This window comes from Narcine bancroftii, chromosome 7, assembly GCF_036971445.1.
Source record: "Narcine bancroftii isolate sNarBan1 chromosome 7, sNarBan1.hap1, whole genome shotgun sequence".
Classification (NCBI taxonomy): Eukaryota; Metazoa; Chordata; class Chondrichthyes; order Torpediniformes; family Narcinidae; genus Narcine; species Narcine bancroftii.
In genome coordinates this window covers 162,558,348-162,578,098 of record NC_091475.1, presented here as the reverse complement: position 1 = coordinate 162,578,098, position 19,751 = coordinate 162,558,348, and the positions used below count along the sequence as shown (strand labels likewise).

Here is a 19,751-nt window from a genome sequence, read left to right as displayed (position 1 = left end):
GATCTATTCAGGCACCCCTGCCCTTTGTGAGTTTTATAAATGACCTGAACAAAGAATTAGAGTAATGGGTGAGTAAGGTAGAAGACACGAACATTTGAAGCATTGAGTATAATGCAGAAGGCTGTTATATTGGATATAGATAGAATGGAGAGTTGGCAGAAAAGTGGCTGAGTTCAATCAGGTAAAGTGTGAAGTGATGCATTTTGAAAGGTCAAACTTAAAGGCAGAGGACATGGCTAATGGTAGGATACAACGGTGTGGAAGAACAGAATGACCTTATGATCAAAATCCATACATTGCCATGCAGGTTGATGGGGTAGTTAAGAAGGCTTATGGTAATGTTGTACCTTGATAAAACTCTGGCTCAACCACATTTGGAATATTGTATTTAGTGCTGGTTGCCTCATTACAAGAAGGATGTGGAAGCTCTGGAGAGGATGAATAGGAGATTTACCGAGATGTTGCCTGATTTGGAGAATGTTCCTTATGACCAAGGTTATTAGAGCTGGGCCTTTTCTCTATGGAGCAAAGAAGGATGAGAAATGATTTAATAGAGGTCTACAAGATTATGAGAGGTATAGATAGGGTGGACCAGCACCTTTTTCCTGGAGTGAGAGTAGCAGAGGGTATCTGTACAAAGTGAGTGGAAGAAAGTTTAAGGGAGAGGTTTTTTTTTAAAATACAGAGTGCATTTCCAGGGATGGTGGTGAAGGCAGGTACAAATGGGTAATTTAAAATACTCTTAGACAGACAAATGGATAAAGGTAAAATAGAGGGTTATGAGGGAGTGAAGGTTTAGGTTTTTCAGTAGATTCATATAGGTCAGCACCACTTCTTGAGCTGAAGGGTCTGAACTATGCTATAATGGTCTATGATCATTCTCCTAAACCTCCTCTGGATCTTTTCCAAACCCAGCACATCCTTCCTTAGATCTTGGAGTCCAAACTTGCTTACAACGCACCAAATATGGACTGACCAACACTTTGTGTCTCAGCATTTTATCTTTGCCTTTATATTCTAGTCCTCTCTAAACGAATGCTAACATTACATTTGCCTTCCTCACTATTTACTCAATTTGCAAGTTAATCTTAAGGCATCCCTGCCCCCTTTATTCCTTCTCTTTGCCCTCTATCCGACAGCTAATTTTCTATCAATTCTCTTATCTTTTCTGTAATACCATGGTGATAATGATCACGTGTTTATTGTCATATACATTGTGCAATGTACATATGCAATGAAATTATTTGGTGCAGCTGAACAGGTATTTTGTCAAAAAAAATAACTATGGAGTTAAACAACATTTGCAGATGCTAGGGTCACCTGCAAGCACAAAGGTGCAGGAGAAATTCAGCGTGTAACGTAATCTCTATAGGAAGTAAAAGGTAATGAACATTTTAGGCCTGAGCTCTTTATTCTGAATGTTAAAAAGTAACTTCAATAGTATTATTAAGTGAATTTCAATAGATTTGTCTGGCAAGATCTCCCCTTAATGAAGCCAAGGTGACTTTGGCCTATATCTAAATTACTAATAAACACTTCTCACAGTGCTTTTATTGAACTTTTTAGTGTGTTCTAAAAGGGATTATTCTAATTACATAAAATTCTCATCAAGCTTCAAATTTGAACTGTGTGTGGCCTCCGATTTGAGGTGAAGTTATTAAATTTTCTGTAAAATTAATTCTCTTGGTCAATAATTACAAACATTAAAGGCAACACCTCAGGTTTTCTGTACTTCTGCAGGTTTTCCTCCTATCACCTCTGTAATGGAAGATTCTAACCTGTTTACCCAAGACAACCTCTCCCAACTCCAGTGGAACTTGCAGCTCTGGGTTCTGCAAGGCTGAGAACCTGCTTGTGTTTTAGAATCAGCAGACATAAGCTAAATTCCACCAAGGGGCCAGAGATGCTGTTATCTGACGAAAGGACATCTGTGTACCAAGAACATTTAATCTTCCTGCTTGTTTTGGTCACAGACTGTCAGAGGCCTAGCCTTGATGCAAAATAAACCATTGTATACAAAGTGATAAGCTGAAAATTATGTTATTCGTTAGAAGCCTAGCATGCTAGCTTGCTTGCTTATCTTTCTTGCTGTGGTGCTTGGGTAAGCAGTTTTTGGGTAATATAAGGCATGCTCCCGCTGCTGAAGTTTGAGACTCTCCGAGAGGTGGCAACATCTCTCTGCAAGAAGAAGAACTTCTGGAGTCCAGCCAACGTCCCGGTCAGGGGAGTTGGAGAAGCTGCTACTGGCACCCTGACAACCTACTACAAGTGTGCAATCGTTGCCTTGCTTCGGCAGTTGGGACCAGTCCAAGCGTTGATAAGTATAGTTGGAAAGGGCTTGCATATTGTAGTGTGAAATCAGCTTTTGAATTTGTAATAAACATTTGTATAATCTGAACTGCTCTCGGTGTATGTGTCTATTTTCTTTCGGTAGCTCAAACACTGTGACCAATCTAAAACGAACAAAATGAGAGGTATAAGTTTACCCAAGACAACCTCTCCCAACTCCAGTGGAACTGCCACTGTGAATCACCGTGTTGCCTCAACAAGCATACCCGTCGCCCACTGATCAGATGGCACAACTAAATCCTGTACTGATTCTCAATTTTAACTATGACTCCTACCACCCTGACCACCCACTCTAACATCCCAATGGTTATGGTGGCAGATGAAACACAGAATGAGTCATTTGCAGATAGGCTGAGCTATCCCACTGACTGTGTTAACCCATAGTCTGCTAGTCTCAAGGCAAGAATGGTGTGGGAAAGTGGAGCTAATAGAAGAGGAGATAAGGAAAATGGCAGACTGCTAAGTGATTGTGTCTAGAGAAAATGGACCTGCCTGTGGTATGAATTTCATGACAACCAAAGCATGATTGAACAAAAGAGTTACTTTAACCATATAACCGTTTACAGCACGGAAACAGGCCATGTCGGCCCTATGCCCAAGTCCATACCGGTTCACTTGAACAACTCCACTAGCTCCTCCACAAATTCTTGAGGAAGTAGAGGCTTTCTTCATGATGCCATTGGTGTGTTGGTTCCAGGAAAGATCTTCCGAGATAGTTACTCCCAAGAACCTACATTTGCTCATCCTCTCCACCTCTGATCCCCCATTGATCAATGGATTGTATATCTCTGGCTTTACTTTCTTGAAGTCAACAATCAGGTCCTTGGTTTTAGTGACATTGAGTTGTTAGTTGTGGGATTAATGAGATTGAGACCAGAAATGTAGTGATCGAGTGCTACCACCAGGAGAAGTTTGAGACAGAGTGTGTAGCATCTGGGGAATGTTGCATCTTGGGAATCCTATTGCATCTTGGGTAGATTCAAGATGGATGCCTCCACATGAGGTCTGGCATGTGTATGTTCTGTTTCTTAGTGCTGTTTGCTTAGTTAATAACTCTAGTTGCTTTAAAAATAACCCAAGTTTATTGTAATAAAAGAAATATCACATGATACCAGGAGTAGAACAGCCAAATTCTGCTGTGCACAGGAGTGAAAGAAGAAAAGAAACACATAGTGTGCATAGTGAGTAACAGTCAATATCAGCAGTGAAAATATGGAGTGTTTAAAAATTCCTAATACTGTAAAATGGACTGGAAATATTGACCATGAGTGAAGGTGTTTAATCAAAGCTTTATGCTGTACCTGCAAGCCATTTGTAAAAATAGCAAACTGGATACACAGAAGATTGCACAGCTACTTATTGTAGTGGGACCTCAAGCTCTAGAGGTTTGCAACACATTTGTTTTTGCCGAGGCAGAAGACTAGAGCAAATTTGACAAGGTTATTGAGATGTTTGATGAACACTGTTCACCAAAGAAAATGAAACCTTCCAGAGGTATGTATTTCATTTGTGCACACAGATGCAGGGAGAGAAGTTTGATACTTTTTTTTTAAAAAGCAGACTTAAAGCTAAAAGCAAGAACTTGGAATTTTTGGATTCAATGATCAGTGATCAAATTGTATTCAGAATTAATAGTAAGAATGTGAGAGGGAGGTTGCTGTGAGAGACAGAGGTGACCTTAGCTGGAGCTGTAAATATATGCCATGCCAGTGAATTAGCTCTGCGGCACGTGAAAAAAAATTCAGTGATAGTGTAAAAGCTAGTGAAAATGAAAGCATGGACATAGTCACAGTGTCTGAACATACTCACAAAAAAAAGATACAGGAACCAACAAAAAGATGGAGAAATGTTCAATTGTAAACAATGCAGCACTAAACATGTGCCAAAGCAATGCCCAGCTTATGGAAAAGTCTGTAACAAGAGCAAAGGACAGAATCACTATGTAAAGCAATGTTTTATTTCAAAAGGGAAACTAAACAGAAGTAAAAGTGGACACACTATAGAAGACACTGTACACACAATAGAAACTACTCTCAGTGATACACTTTTTGTTGGCATAGTGGTACACGAAGTGAACAGTGTTGAGCAGGATAAATGGATTGTGTATTTGTATACAAATGGAACAAATATTACTTTCAAGTTAGACACAGGGGAAAAGGTCAATTTGATCTCTAAACACAACATCAGGGCAATGAAGATAAAGCCATACATCCATGCAAATCCTGTACTGCTCAAAGCCTACAATGGAGAGCATCACCATAAAAGTTACATATAAATTCAAGGTGAAAGTTAAAGATAAAGAGCACCACCTCAGATTCACAGTAGACCCAAATGGACATTATTCACTGCTTGGTGACAATGCATGTAAAAAATAAAACGTAGTCAAGAGGGTGTATCGCATTAATGATGACCATGCACAGAACAGCATGGAGGAACTACTGGATCAATTTCCCAACATCATCAAGGGGTTTGGAGTTCTACCATTGACCTAAAGGATACAGTTAAAGAAGATGCACAGCCAGTAGTGCATGACCCGAGGTGGATTCCAACACCAATAAAAGGAAAACTCAAGCAGGAACTTGACCCAATAGTGGCACTAGGGGTCATAAAGCAAGTGGAGAAGCCCACAGAATGGGTAAATTCAATGGTGTGTGTCAAAAAGAACAGTGACCTACATGTGTGCATGGACCCAAAAGACTTGAATGCCAATATAGGGAACATTATCAGATTCCTACCAGGGATGAAATTACAAGTGAGATGGTCAGTGCAAAGTTTTTCTCTAAATTGGATGCATCCCAGAGCTACTGGAAAATAAAACTGCATGACGATAGCACAAAATACTGTACATTTAATACACTGTTTGGCCAATACTGTCTGAGGATGACTTTTGGAATTTCATCATCCCCAGAAGTGTTCCACAGGACAATGAAACACATCATAGAAGGCATAAATTGGGTTCGTGTATACATGGATGACATGATCCTATGGGGATCCACACAAGAACCACACAAGGAGAGGCTCATCAAAGTGCTACAACACATCCAGAAGTATGGATTAAACAGAGAAAAATGTCAGTTTGGTGTAAAGGAAATCACCTTTCTGGGAGACATTCAAATAGGTCAGCGCCTACCTTCTGTAAGGTCTGTATGATGCTGGATGTGGCTTTAGTGGTTCTGCAGGATTGGTTCCTTGATATTTCTGGCATATTATAAAGCTTGACACTTCATTTGTTATATAATTGTTGATTCTTGGCCAGTACATCACCTCTCGTGCCCTTACACCGAGATGTCCTTTTCTCTTTTCTCAGACGCTTTGAGATAAGGATTTTTCTTCCTTTATAAATGATGTCTTCAACCACCGATAGTTCCACCCTGCAGTACTCTGAAATGTCAGATGAGCAGTCCTGCTTCATGTTGGGTCATCCATCCAAGATGTTTTTTCTCAGTTGTCTCAGTGTTTCATCTTTGTTTGTCTCTGAATTTATGAGCTCCATTTTTGCATCTGATATAGGCAGTGCACTTGTGATCATGTCCACGTCTTCATCCATTTTGGTGTTTGCGGGCTCTCTCATGTCAACAGGTCTAGACAACATGTCTGTGTACATTAGCTTACCCAGAGTGTACGCTACATTCAGTGTATAGCATCACAGCCTAATCATCATTCTTTGTATTCTAAGTGGACATTCATTTAATGGCTTTTGGAACAATGCAATCAAGGGCTTATGGTCAGTCTCTACACTGATTGCTTGTCCTGACACAAACTGATAAAACCTTTCACAGGCATATGTGATGCTGAGCAGCTCCTTTTCAATTTGAGCATGATGCATACCCACTGGATTGCCAGTCTGATATTTTTGCAGAACTGCACCGAGTCCACTATGTGATGAGTCTGATGATATCCTGATGGGTCTCGCTGGGTTGTGAAACCTCGGAACTGGTTCCTCTGTGAGCAGTTTCTTTAGTTCCCTCCATGGCTTTTCAGGCTCATGATTCTACTCCCATTCAATGTTCTTTTCTGTTAGTCTTCTCAATGGAGCCATCTTTTCTGAGAGGTTGGATATGAATTTACCCATGTGGATAGACACTTGGCAGTAATGACATGGTGGTGATTAGTGAAATGTGGTTGCAGGAGGGTTGTGACTGGCAGCTAAATATTCCAGGAATTCGCTGCTTTTGGTGTGATAGAATTGGAGGGGTATGAGGCGGTGATGTGGCATTATTTGTTATGGAAAATATTACAGCGGTGCTGATGTGAGATAGATTGGAGGGGTCATCAAGGGAGGCAGTATGGGTGGAATTAAAAAATGGGAAAGGAAAAGTTACAATCATAGGGGTGTATTATAAACCACCTAGTGGGGAGTGAGAAATAGAGGAGCAAATGTGTAAGGAAATATCAGAGATTTGTAATAAGCACAGGGTTATGTTAGTGGGGGATTTTAATTTTCATACTATAGATTGGGAAGCACATTCTATGAAGAGACTGGATGGATTAGAATTTGTAAAATGTGTGCAGAATAGTTTTTTGCAGCAATATATTGAGGTACCCACTAGAGAAGGGACCTTGTTGGATCTACTGTTGGGGAATGAGATAGGGCAGGTGACTGATTTGTGTGTTGGGGAGCACTTTGGATCCAGTGATCATGGTACCATTAGTTTCAATATAATTATGGAAAGGGATAGGTCTGGTCCAAAGATTAAGGTTTTTGAGTGGAGGAAGATTTGAAGAAATCAGAAGGGATTTGCAAGGAGTGGTTTGGGCTTATTTGTTTTATGGGAAGGAGGTAGAGGAGAATTGGAAGTCTTTTAAAGGTGAGATTTTGAGGGTGCAGAATCTTTATGTTCCTGTTAGGATAAAAGGCAGAGCCAAAAGTTTGAGAGAGCCGTGGTTTTCAAGGGAGATTAGAAAGTTGGTTCAAAATAAAAGCAAGGCCTACATTAAATGGAAGAAACTCGATGTAAACAAGATGCTTGGAAAATACATGGATTGTAAAAAGCTTAAGAAAGAAATTAGGAAAGTGAAAAGAAGGTATGAGGTGGCTATAGCGAACAGGGTGAAAGTAAATCCAAAGGGTTTTTACAAATATTTAAATAGCAAAAGGCGAGTGAAGGATAAAATTGGTCCCTTAGAAAATTGGAGCAGACAACTGTGTGTGGAGCCGAATGAGATGGGGTAGATATTGAACGAGTTCTTCTCTTCAGTATTCACTAGAGAAAAGGATATGGAATTGTGTAAGATAAGAGAAGCAAAAGGGGTGATTATGGAAAATGTAGGGATTAAGAAAGAGGGAGTGTTGGAACGTTTGAAGCTTATAAAGGTGGATAAGACTCCAGGTCCCAACGGTGGTCGGTAAACTAATGGAAAGTATTTAGATATAATATGTATAAGTATCCAGAGAGGCAGGGTGTAATCAGGGACACCCAACATGGGTTTGTGCAGGAAAGGTCATGTTTGACAAATCTTGTTGAATTTTTTGAGAAGATGACTAGGAAGGATGATGAGGGTACAGCAGTAGATGTAGTCTATATGGATTTCAGGATGGCCTTCGATAAGGTTCCACATGGAAGGTTGGAAAGGAGGGTTCAGGCACTAGGTATTAATGTTGAGATAGTCAGATGGGTTCAACAGTGGCTACAAAGTAGATGCCAGAGAGTCATGGTGGATAACTGTCTCTCAGGGTGGAGGCCAGTGACAAGCGGTATAACACAGGGATTGGTGTTGGGTCCCTTGTTGTTTGTCATTTACATTAATGATTTGGATGATGGAGTGGTAAATTTGGTTAGTAAATATGTAGATGATACAAAAATAGGGGGAAGTTGTGGATACTGAAGATGGTTTTCGGAGACTGCAGAAGGATTTGGACTGCTTAGAAGAGTGGGCTGAAAGATAGCAGATAGAGTTTAATGTAGATGTGTGAAGTGCTTCATTTTGGGAAGAATAATCAAACCAGGACATATGCAGTGAAGGGGAGGGCATTGAGGAATGCAGAGGAACAGAGAGATCTTGGAATAATGATTCATTGTTCTTTGAAAGTGGAATCTCATGTGGATAGAGTGGTAAAGGCTTTGGTATGCTGGCCTTTATAAATCAAAGCATAGAATATCGGTTTTGGGAAGTGATATTGAGACTATTCAAGGCATTGGTGAGGCCAAATTTGGAATATTGTGTGGAGTTCTGGTCCCCAAATTATAGGAAGGATATCAATAAGATAGAGAGGGTCCAGAGTAGATTTACTAAAATATTACCTGGATTGCAGTATCTAGAATACAAAGAAAGATTGATTAGACTGGGTCTTTACTGGAGTGTAGAAGGTTGAGGGTGGTTTTGATAGAAGTATTTAAAATTATGAGGGGGATTGATAAGAGTAGATGTGAATAGGCTCTTTCCCTTGATGGTAGGTGAGATTGGAATGAGGGGTCATGAGTTAAGGGTTGGAGGCAAAAGTTTAGAAGTAATATGAGAGGAAGCTTCTTCACTCAGAGAGTGGTGGCTGAGTGGAATGACCTTCCGGAAGAGGTGGTTCCAGCAAGGTTAATTTTGTAATTTAAGGAAAAAGTTGGGATAGGTTTATGGATGTGAGGGGATTGGAGCGTTATGGGCAGGGTGCAGGTAAGTGGGACTAGAGGAGATCACTTAAATCGGTACGGATTAGAGGGGCCGAGATGGCCTGTTTCTGTACTGTAATTGTTATATGGTTATATAGTTGACAATTCCATTAAATCTCTATATGTCCTTCTTGCATTGCGGCCTTGGTATGTTCCCAATTGCAGACACCTTTCTGGGATCTGATCTGATTCCCTCCACTGTCAATGATATCTCCTATAAATGTTAGTTCTAGAACAGAATATGTTGTGTTTTACATTGTATATAGATGCAATTTTGGGAGATAAAGTGTGGCAGGTTTTTTTTTTAAGTGTAGGTCATATACAAACACTTCAAAACAGATCCCATGTAAAATAGAGAAACTGAGCTCAAGTTAGACAGGCCTGCTCCAAATACCTTTGCAAAAGCTTTGGGAAGTGCCCAAGAGATTTCACTAATGGATTGTTGTTTTGAAAAGCAACAGATGAAATAACTCGTTGGTGCTTCAGGCAGCAGTGCTACTTGTTGTTCTAAGAAGGTCATGTGGTTTTGCAAGCAGAGAGAGTAAAACAGGCTTGAGAGAGAGAGAGAGAGAATTCAGCAGCAGCAGCTGAGGCTGGAACTTGACAAGGTTGTGAGTTCTTAGTTCAGCCTGTTCAAAGCCCCTGTGGTCCATACAAGAGGAGAGGACTGGCTGCCTAATGTTTCACTTGAAATAAAGGAAACAAAAAGGAACTCTGTGGTGACCTGAAGAAAGAGGTTATCATCTGGAAAACCCTGATGGGGAAAGGTTTTTTGGCAAGACACTGACGTGGCTGATTAAAAGGGATCAGTTTGTGTCCAGGAGCAACAAAGTTCGCTGAAAACTGTCAAGAACTTTCCTGAGTGGTAATCATTTACCTTTCAAGCACCAAAACCCTGGTGGAAGTCATAAATGTTAAATTTTGTGCACAGTATAAGAATTGCCTGCAACCAGTGAACTTGGAGGAATGAGAAGTGAGATTGGACTGTGAATTAAAGAACTTTTCTAAACTTACACGCACATTACATACACATGCACTTAGAATTAGAAGGGGGTTAAGTTAGGTTAGTTAAGTCAATAGTGATAAGTTAAAGTGTGATTCTGTTTTCATGTTTAAAGATAATTTAAAAATAACTTTTATTTAAGTAACCATTTGTCTTGGTGAATATCTACTGCTCATGGGTTTGGGGTCATCTGGACTCATAACAGTTCTGTCATCCTGAGCTGGCTTCAGGTTTGCTTTCCTTGTTGCTTCCAGCATTTTCCTTAGTCTCTCATCATGCTCAGTTCTCGTGTTTCCCCATACTATGATGTCATCCATTGAGGTATCAACTCCTTCCAGGTGCTCATAGATCATATGGATAGTTTTGTGATACACTTCAGGACCTGAGGCAACTCCGAATGGTAACCTTAGGAATCTGTATCTGCCAAATGGACTATTGAATGGGCACAGTCTTGAACTTGCTTCATCCAAATTTAACTGCCAAAATCCTGATGATGCATCTAACTTACTGAAAAACTTTGCATTTTCAAACTGTGACATGATTTCTTACTTTGGTAGCTTAAAGAATTCTCTCTTTATTGCTCTGTTTAGATCTCTTGGATCCAAGCAAATTCTAAGCTTTGCACTCTTTTTGTCCACAACAACGAGTGAACTCACCCGCTCCGTTGGCTCATCTATCTTCTGAATCATGTTCAGGCTTTGCATCCTATCCAATTATGCTTTTAGTCACTTTTGAAGCAGAAATTGAACTTTTCTGCAGGATGTATTATCGGTGGCACAGGTTTATCCACTCTGATCGTGTGTTCTCCTGGAAGGTAGCCTAGACCCTGAAATAGGTCATGGTACGCTTTCATGAGTTCATCAAAGACTGTCTCTCCTTCACTTTCCACCACGAGGACTTTTTTTTAAATCAGGTTCAGTTTCTCACAGGCTGTTACCACGATGACTACTAGCATGTGCTCTTTGTCCTTGTGTTTCACTTTGACCATGGATTCTCCTTGCACTGGTAAATCGGTACCTGAATATCCTGTCACTTTCACTTTTGTTCCATACATTTTTGATCTGGGTCTAATTTTCTTAAAATCAGTCTCTGATATTACATTAATTAGTGATCTAGTATCCAATTTAACTGAAATGTATGTCATTGACTTTTAATCTCAACATCCGGTCTGTTTTCTTTCTTATTTTCAGTCACAACATCTACATAGAATTCATCTATCTCCCTTTCGTCTGCTCCATGAACCTTGGTTTGTTGCATTTGGTTCCTACAGCAATGGGCATAATGGTTGCTTTTGTTGCACATATAGCATATTTTATCAGATGCTAGACACTTTCTTGGTAGGTGTGCACCGCTTTCGATTGTCCCTTTCATTTTTGTTCACTGGCCATGCCTCTCTTTCCACTTTGGCGCATTTTTTGTTAAATTGTTTATGTCTGTTCTTGCTCACTGCATCCACGTTGCACCTCGTTTCACTGAACAGCTCTTTTGCCTGCAATTCTACAGTTTCTGCAGCTCTACAGAGTGCTCTGGCTTTTTCCAGGTCTAGATTTTGCTCTCATAGCAGTCTTTCCCTTAGAATATTATCTGGAATATCACACACAAGTCTGTCTTTTATCAGCAAGTCAGTCAGTCCACCAAATTCACACATTTTGCATTGTTTCTCTATTCAGTTACAAACAGCGCAATACTTTTTTTCCATTTTCTGTACACGTGAAAAATCTGTGCCTCTCAAACATCATGTTGCATTTAGGTATGCAGTATTCCTCAAACTGTTCCATTATTTTTTCCAGTTTCATTTTGTCTCCTTCAGCAGCAAATATAAAATTATTATCCACTTCCAGGGCTTCATCACCCACGGCATGCAAGAAAACTGATGCTTTCACTTTATCACTTTTCTTGCCAGCTCTGACTGCCACTAAATACAATCCAAAATGTTGTTTAAATCTGTTCCAATTTTTAGCCACATTATTTGTCAAGTGAAGTTTTACTGGTGGATGTAATCCTTCCATTTTTATCTGTGTTAGCTTCTCTTCACTGATCAGTTGCTGACTTTATATTTTACCTTTTAAAATATTTCCTTCATCCTACTCTTGCCTTGAAAATATTTAAAGCAATGTTTTGAGGAATAATTCCAATGGCTGGAATATTTAATTTCCTTTCTAGATTGGTGTTTGTTTATACACAAACACTTTCCCATAATTTTTCAAATTTTCCTGGTGACCATATCAACTTATTTAAGAGTCCTCAGAATCTACATTTAATTAAATCCCATTTCATTTGCTTCTTTAACCCCTTTGTGTTTAAAACATGTTTGTGTGACCTCAAATCAGTCGAGGTGCTAAAATCTTACAATCGCCCAGGCAGCACCGTGTGCATAGCAGTTAATGCAACGCTATTAGAGCACCAGTGACCGAGGTTCAAAACCAGCTATATCTGCAAGGCACTTCTACATTCTTCCCGTGACCTGTGCAGGTTTCCTCTAGATGCTCCAGTTTTGTCCGACCCTCCAAAAACGTACGAGGTCTGTGGGTTAATTGGGTGGCACGGGTTTCAATAGCTGGGATCAGCTTCTATTGTGTTGTAAATAAATTTAAATTTAACATTGCCTGACTGGATGAGAGGTAGATAGTCTCACAGCAACGTCATTTAAGTATTTAGACAATCACTTGAATTTTCAAGATTAAGACGGCTAGGGACCAAGCACTGATAGAATGAATGAGCATAAATATTTACTTAAAATTTGAGGGGGCAGACTCTTTCAATGCTGTGTGACTATGACGATAACTATTGAGTAATTTAAATGCATGGCATTTCTGGAAGTTCCCACTCCCATGCAGAGCTCCATGATACCCATGGTACATGCAGAAACTGATGTCAAATGATGCTGGCAACTGTCAAGGGTTTTGCTAAAATTCCCCACAAATATCATGAAAATTATTTTACTGTGCTGCTTTTAATTCTCATTTGTAAATATTACTCTTATCCTCTACCTTTTATTTTTTCTCTTACATAATTGTAAAGATTGTGAATGATAACTGTGATTTAGCTAATATTTCTTTTCAGGCTTTTGTTGGTTCTACCACCTGTTCTGTCCTTTGCTGTTTTATGAAAGTAATTCATGCGCCAGTGAGTTGTGGCAGACGAATGCATGAAGTGTTGATACCGGGGGCAGGGGATCAGATTTGTGAATCATTGGGATCTCTTCTGGGGAATAGCCAACGTGGACAAAAAAAAGACAGGCTGCACCTGAACTGGAAAGGGACCAATATTCTGTTGGGCAGGTTTGCTTGAGCTGTTGGGGAGGGTTCAAACTAGTTTGACAGGGGGATGGGAGGGCAGAAAATAGAGCAAAAGGTAGAAAGGATGGTGCAATGTGTTATGGGTTTGTAAGGAAGGTCAGGCAGGGGAGGAAGCATAAATGTAGTCAGTTGGAGGTTTTGAATTGTGACTATTTCAAAGCAAGGAGTATTAGGAATAAAGGAGATGAACTTGGATCATGGATCAGGGCATGGAATTGCAATGTTTGGGCTATTAGAGACTTGGCTGACTGAAGGACAGGATTGGCTGATGCGTGTTTTGAAAGGGATAGGATGGGAGTGAAGAGGGCTGAGGCATTACTGAGAGGAAACTTAAAAATGTACAAGATTCTGAAAGGCATAGATAAGGTAGACACCCAGCACCTTTTTCGCAGGACGGAAAAAGCTAATGCCAAAAGACGTGTACAAAGTGAAGGGAGGAAAGTTTAAAGGAGGCATCAGGGGTATGTTTTTTATACAGAGAGTTGTGGGTGCCTGGAATGCCTTTCCAGTGGTAATGTTGGAGGCTCAAACATTAGGTGCATTTAAGAGACTCTGACACAAGCACATGAATGAAAGAAAAGGGAAGGTTTTGTTTTTTTTGGGGGGAGTACATAGACCAAAGGGTCTATACTGTGCTTTACTATTCTATAGACAATAGGTGCTGGAATAGGCCAATTGGGCCTTCGAGCCAGCACCGCCATTTATTGGATCATGGCTAATCTTTCTCTTTCAGTAACCAATCCCAGCCTTATCCCCATAACCCTCAACTCCCCAGCCCACAAGAGTCTTATGCAACTCTCTCTTAAATCTATCCAATGAATCTGCACCCACTACCCTCTGTGGCAATGCATTCCACAGATCCTCAACTCTCTGGGTAAAAAAATTCTCCTAATTTCTGTCTTAAATGGCTTTCCGCGTATTCTTAAACTATGCCTTCTAGTCCTAGTCTCTCCCATCATTGGAAACATGTGCTCTGATTTCACCCTGTCAAGCCCTTTGATAATCCTAAATACCTCAATCATGTCTCCCCTCATCCTTCTAAACTCCATCGCATATAATCCAAGTCTTTCTAACCTATCCGCGTATGACAATCCTGCCATCCCGGGAACTAACCTTGTAAACCTGCGCTGCACTCCCTCTATAGCAAGTATGTCCTTTCTTAAATATGGGGACCAGAATTGGACGCAATACTCCAGATGAGGTCTCACCATGGCCCTGTACCACTGTAGGAGGGCTTCTCTACTCCTGTACTCCAATTCCCTCTTTATGAAAGCCAACATACCATTCACCTTCTTCACCGCTTGCTGAACCTGCATGCTACTTTCTATGACTGGTGAACAAATGCACCCAGATCCCTTTGCATTACCCCACCCCCTAGCTTAACTCCATTTAAATAATACTCTGCTCTCTGGTTTCTGCCTCCAAAATGGACAACCTCGCATTTACTCACATTAAACTTCATCTACTATCTTTCCACCCATTCTCCTAAACTGACCAAGTCCCCCTGCAATTTCCTAACATCCTCCTCACACTTCACGCTACCACCCAGTTTAGTGTCATCTGTGAATGTGCATATGTAGTTATTAATCCCCTCATCCAAATCATTTACATAAATGATAAACAACTGAGGACCCAACACCGATCCCTGCGGGACCCCACTTGTCACATCCTGCCATCCAGAAAATGACCCGTTTATCCCAACACTTTGTTTCCTATTTCTCAACCAACTATCTATCCATGACAGCACCCTACCCCCAATACCATGCTTCTTGATTTTGCTAACCAGCCTCCTTTTTGGGACCTTAGCAAAGGCTTTCTGGAAGTCCAAGTACACCACATCCACTGGCACTTCCGAGTCCACCCTCCTTGTTAAGTCCTCGAAAAATTCCAGGAAATTAGTCAAGCAACATTTTCCTTTAAGGAACCCATGCTGACCAGCACCGACACTATTATTCCTTCCTAAATGTTCTGCTATTTCTCCTTTAATGATGGATTCCAATATCTTCCCCACCACAGACGTCAGGCTGACCGGTCTATAATTTCCCGTATTCTCTCTCCTTTCCTTCTTAAAAAGTGGTACAACATCAGCGACTCTCCAGTCTGCAGGCACTGCAGTTCTAAAGAACTTTGGACAATGTCAACCAGTGCTTCCACAATTTCTAGAGCAACCTCTCTAAGCACCCTGGGATGCAGCCCATTAGGCTCAGGGGACTTATCAGGCCTCAGTTCTAACAATTTGCTCACAGCCACCTACTTCTGGATCTGGATATCCATCAGATTCTCTGTTTCCTTAGGTAATTTCACCAAGTCCCTAGATACTGCTTGACCCCTACCCCTTATCCAATCATAACCTATATCCTCCTTGGTGAAAACAGATGCAAAGTATTTGTTAAATTCCTCAGCCATCTCATGTTCCCATTGATAATTTCATCTTTCTCCATTTTTAAGGGCCCAATTTTGGCCCTAACCAATTTCTTCCTTTTAACATTAATGAAGAAGCTTTTGCTATCCCATTTTATATTACTTGCCAATTTACTCTTGTACATCATTTTCCCCTCCCAAATTACTTTCTTAGTTTCTCTCTGTTGGTTTTTAAAGGCTCTAACCTCCCACTCTGCTTAGCCATCTTATACTTATTTCTTTTGGACCTGATACTGCACTTGATTTCCTTTGTCAACCACAGCTGCCATTTGCTTTTCTTAGAGCCATTCCTCCTGTTTGGAACGAATATATTCCAAATCCTGTAAAAAATGTCTAGAAATACCTGCCATTTTTGCCCATTTGTCCTGCCAGCTAGAATGTCCTTCCATTTTATTTTGGCTAGCTCCTCCCTCATAGCCTTATAATCACCCTTATTCAGCTGTAGCATTGATGTTTCTGAATTCCTTTTCTTCTCCCTTTCCATTTGCAGATTAAAAGTAATCATACTATGGTCACCATTAACTAATGGCACCCCCACCTCAACGTCGCTTATTAACTCCACGTCATTACACAGCATCAAATCCAGAATCAACTTCCCCCTGGTAGGTTCCATCACAAGTTGCTCCAAAAATGTATCTCCAAGACATTCTATAAACTCACTCTCTAGTTTTCCCACACCTACTTGATTTTCCCAGTCCACTTGCAAGTTGAAGTCACCCATAGCTACTGTATCACTACCACTCCGACATGCCATTCTTAATTCTTTGTTTATACTGATTCCCACATCAGAGCCATTGTTCGGATGTCTGCATATGACCCCCATTATGGTTCTTTTGCCTGTGCAATGTTAAATTCAATCTTTCTTGTGAATTTTATAAACATACCATCTCACATTCAGTAAAGAATGTAAAATGTCATTAATTTTGGGATAACTATCAACAAAATATAGCAACCAAATTAAAAGCAAATTGTGCCAATTTTTGTGGACATAAGATCATGAGAACTATGTAATTTACCTTCCCTTGTCCAGCATGTTGAAATAGGATGGAATGAAGCAGGTCTCACTGAATTTTTCAAAGCATCTTCATGAACTTGATAAACACAATATACGAGGTAAATAGTTCTCCTGTGATGTGAATGTGAGATGAATATCAGCCAGGACGCCAAAGATTAATCAATTATCTTTTTCAAAATATATTTACGAGATTTTACACTTACCAGGCAGAGCAGACAGTGCTTCGTTTAACTTCTCATCTGACAAACTGTCCCTCTGACAGTGCAGCACTATCCCAACTTGCACTCTCTGAGAAGGAACTTCTGTGGTGAAGATTATAATCTTCTAATCTTACAATCTTAAACATGCAACTTTTTCCACAGAAGACAGTGTGCACCAAATAAGATAAAGCTAAGCACAGTCAATTATATGCCTGCTGTATGATAGGGACTGTCTAAATAAGAAAAAACACCCAGAAGAGGAAACTCATTAGCAAATATCAGATATTCTTTGCCATCAGGGCCCTGTTTGTTCTGCAGTTGACACTTTGCCGAATTCTTGCAAAATGCAGTTTAGTTTTAATCGTGAGACTGCTGACAATAATTCATGACATTTGGTCCTGATACTTTATAATCTTCTTCCCTTGTGCCCACAGAAGTACAACACTTGGACCCACACCTCCTCCCTCAACATGGACCAAGGCCCCAAACAGACCTTTCAAGTGAAGCAACACTTCACTTGTAAATCTGTAGGATTGATTTACTGCATCTGGTGCTCCCTTTGTGGCCTTCTCTACAGTGGCGAGACTGGTCGCAGACTGAGAGATTGCTTCGCTGAGCACCTCCTCTCCGTCCACAACAACAACCTCCCAGTAGCCAATTATTTCAATTCTGAGTCACACTCCAACACTCGCATGACTGTCCATGGCCTTAATATCCCACCCAGACCACCCGCAAATTGGAGGAGGAGCACCTTATTTTCCATCTGGACACTCTCCAGCCAGATGGCATTAACAATGACTTTTCTGCTTTTGACTAAACTTGCTCACCTTTTCTTTCCCCCTCTCCTGTCTTTCCAGTTCTCCCATCCCTCCTCCCCTCATTTCTGCTGTCCCCTCCCTCCTTTCTCCACTTATCATCTCTTGCCTTTGCTACCCCCTTTCCCTCCACCCCCACTCTTTTGACTGGACACCTGCCGGCATTTTCTCGTACATTGATGAAGGGCTCAAGCCCAAAACATCAGTTAGGTATCTTTACCTTTGCTACATAAAGGTCACTGTTTGAGGGAGGAGTCACGTGATGGAGTAGTGGCCGGACGGTGAACTCCAGCCCTCTCCAGAAAAGTCGGAAAAAACAAAGGAAAACACAAAGGCACAAAAATAAAAATTAAAGTAAAGTGAGTATAAAGGTGCAAAGAAGATGGCGACGAAAAAAGAAAAATCGAAACCAACGGTAAGAAGAGAGGAAGAGAAGACAACGGAAGAAGAAGGAGAAGGCCTTACCTGTTCGAAGAGGCCCGCGGTGGAGAGAGAAACCCACTCCCTCAGGTCGGTAGAAAGTGGACTACAAAAATGGCTCGCTGAGCCGAGTAAAAGTGCGCAACCGCGCATGCGTGACTTCTCGCGCATGCGTGATGCGCATGCAAAAAAACACACTGACGGGAGGGGTGACCAGCTGGGGAGTCGATCTCCACAGCCGGCAATGACAGCTGCAGAACAGCTGCAGCAAGAGGAGAACATAGAAGACAACAAAACAAGAAAGAAGAGAAGAAAAGGACAACAAAGAAACAACAGATGGCCAACCCAGAGGAAGAGGAAGAGGAAGAGTACAGTGAAATAGAAGAAGAAGGGAAAGGCAAGACAAAGGATATACTTTCTCTTATTAAAGAATACATGGAGTCATTTAAAGAATGGCAAGCGCAAGAATTTAATGATTTAAGAAGAAGAATAAACAATACAGAAGAGAAAATGAATAAAATAGATATGACCTTATCAGAAATGGGAAAAAGAATGGACAAGGTGGAAGAATGAGAAGTAGCAGTAGAAATGGAGGTAGAGGACTTAAAAAAGAAATTAGAGGAATCTAATAAAAAAGTTAAAGAGACACAAGAGCTGTTAGCTCAGAAAATAGATATAATGGAAAATTATAACAGAAGAAATAACAAAAAGATAGTGGGCCTTAAGGAAGATGAAGAAAGCAAGAATATGAGAGAGTTTATAAAAGATTGGATCCCTAGGATCCTAGGATGTCCAGAACTACAGCAAGAAATGGAAATAGAAAGGGCACATAGAGCATTGGCCTTTAAACCACAACCACAACAAAAGCCAAGATCTATTTTAGTAAAATTCCTAAGATATACTACAAGAGAAAAGGTACTGGAGAAAACAATGGAAAAAGTAAGAGAGGACAACAAGCCACTGGAGTACAAAGGGCGAAAAATCTTCATTTATCCAGATATAAGTTTTGAACTCCTGAAGAAGAGAAAGGAGTTCAATACAGCAAAGGCGATTTTATGGAAGAAAGGGTATAAATTTATACTAAAGCATCCAGCGGTATTGAAAATATTTATTCCAGGACAGCAAAACAGACTATTCTCAGATCCAGAGGAAGCACGAAAATTTGCAGAACAATTACAAAATAGACTGAGAGATGAAGACGTGTAACGAGAGTACAAAAGACTGCGAACTAAAAAGACACTTAAGTTTTGAACTCCTGAAGAAGAGAAAGGAGTTCAATACAGCGAAAACGATCTTATGGAAAAAAACTATTCTCGGATCCAGAGGAAGCAAGGAAATTTGCAGAACAACTACAAAACAAACAGAGAGATTAAGACATGTAATAAGAGTAAAAATGACCACGATTTATATGTATGTGGGTAAAGAGGTATATGTGTGTATATGTATAGTGTGCATACATGAATGTATCCGTATTTAGAGGAAAATATAGAGAGTATAGACAAGAATTAATAAGGGAAGGAAATGGAATAGAGGGAATAAGGAGGGAATTAAAAGAGTGACCTTTGTTACATATGAAAAGTGAAATCTTTTCTGGGGGGGCTGGGTGGGGAGGAGTTACGGTCACTGC

At 40.4% G+C, this 19,751-nt stretch overlaps 1 protein-coding gene across 2 annotated transcripts in view; it reads right to left on the bottom strand.

The window, feature by feature from the left end:
• LOC138739305 (interleukin-1 receptor type 1-like) overlaps positions 1-17,723 on the bottom strand; it is a 57,330-nt gene extending 39,607 nt beyond the window's left edge. Inside the window, exons 1-2 of one of the 2 annotated variants that reach the window (XM_069891089.1) lie at positions 16,893-17,723; positions 16,691-16,800 (exon numbers count right to left, since the gene is read on the bottom strand). In XM_069891089.1, coding sequence (XP_069747190.1) covers positions 16,691-16,707 — 17 coding nt within the window. In that variant the 5' untranslated portion in view covers positions 16,708-16,800; positions 16,893-17,723. Of the gene's footprint in view, positions 1-16,690; positions 16,801-16,892 lie in introns of those variants that run through there. The other variant, XM_069891091.1, reaches the window with a different exon arrangement.
• Between the last annotated feature and the right edge of the window lie 2,028 nt (positions 17,724-19,751).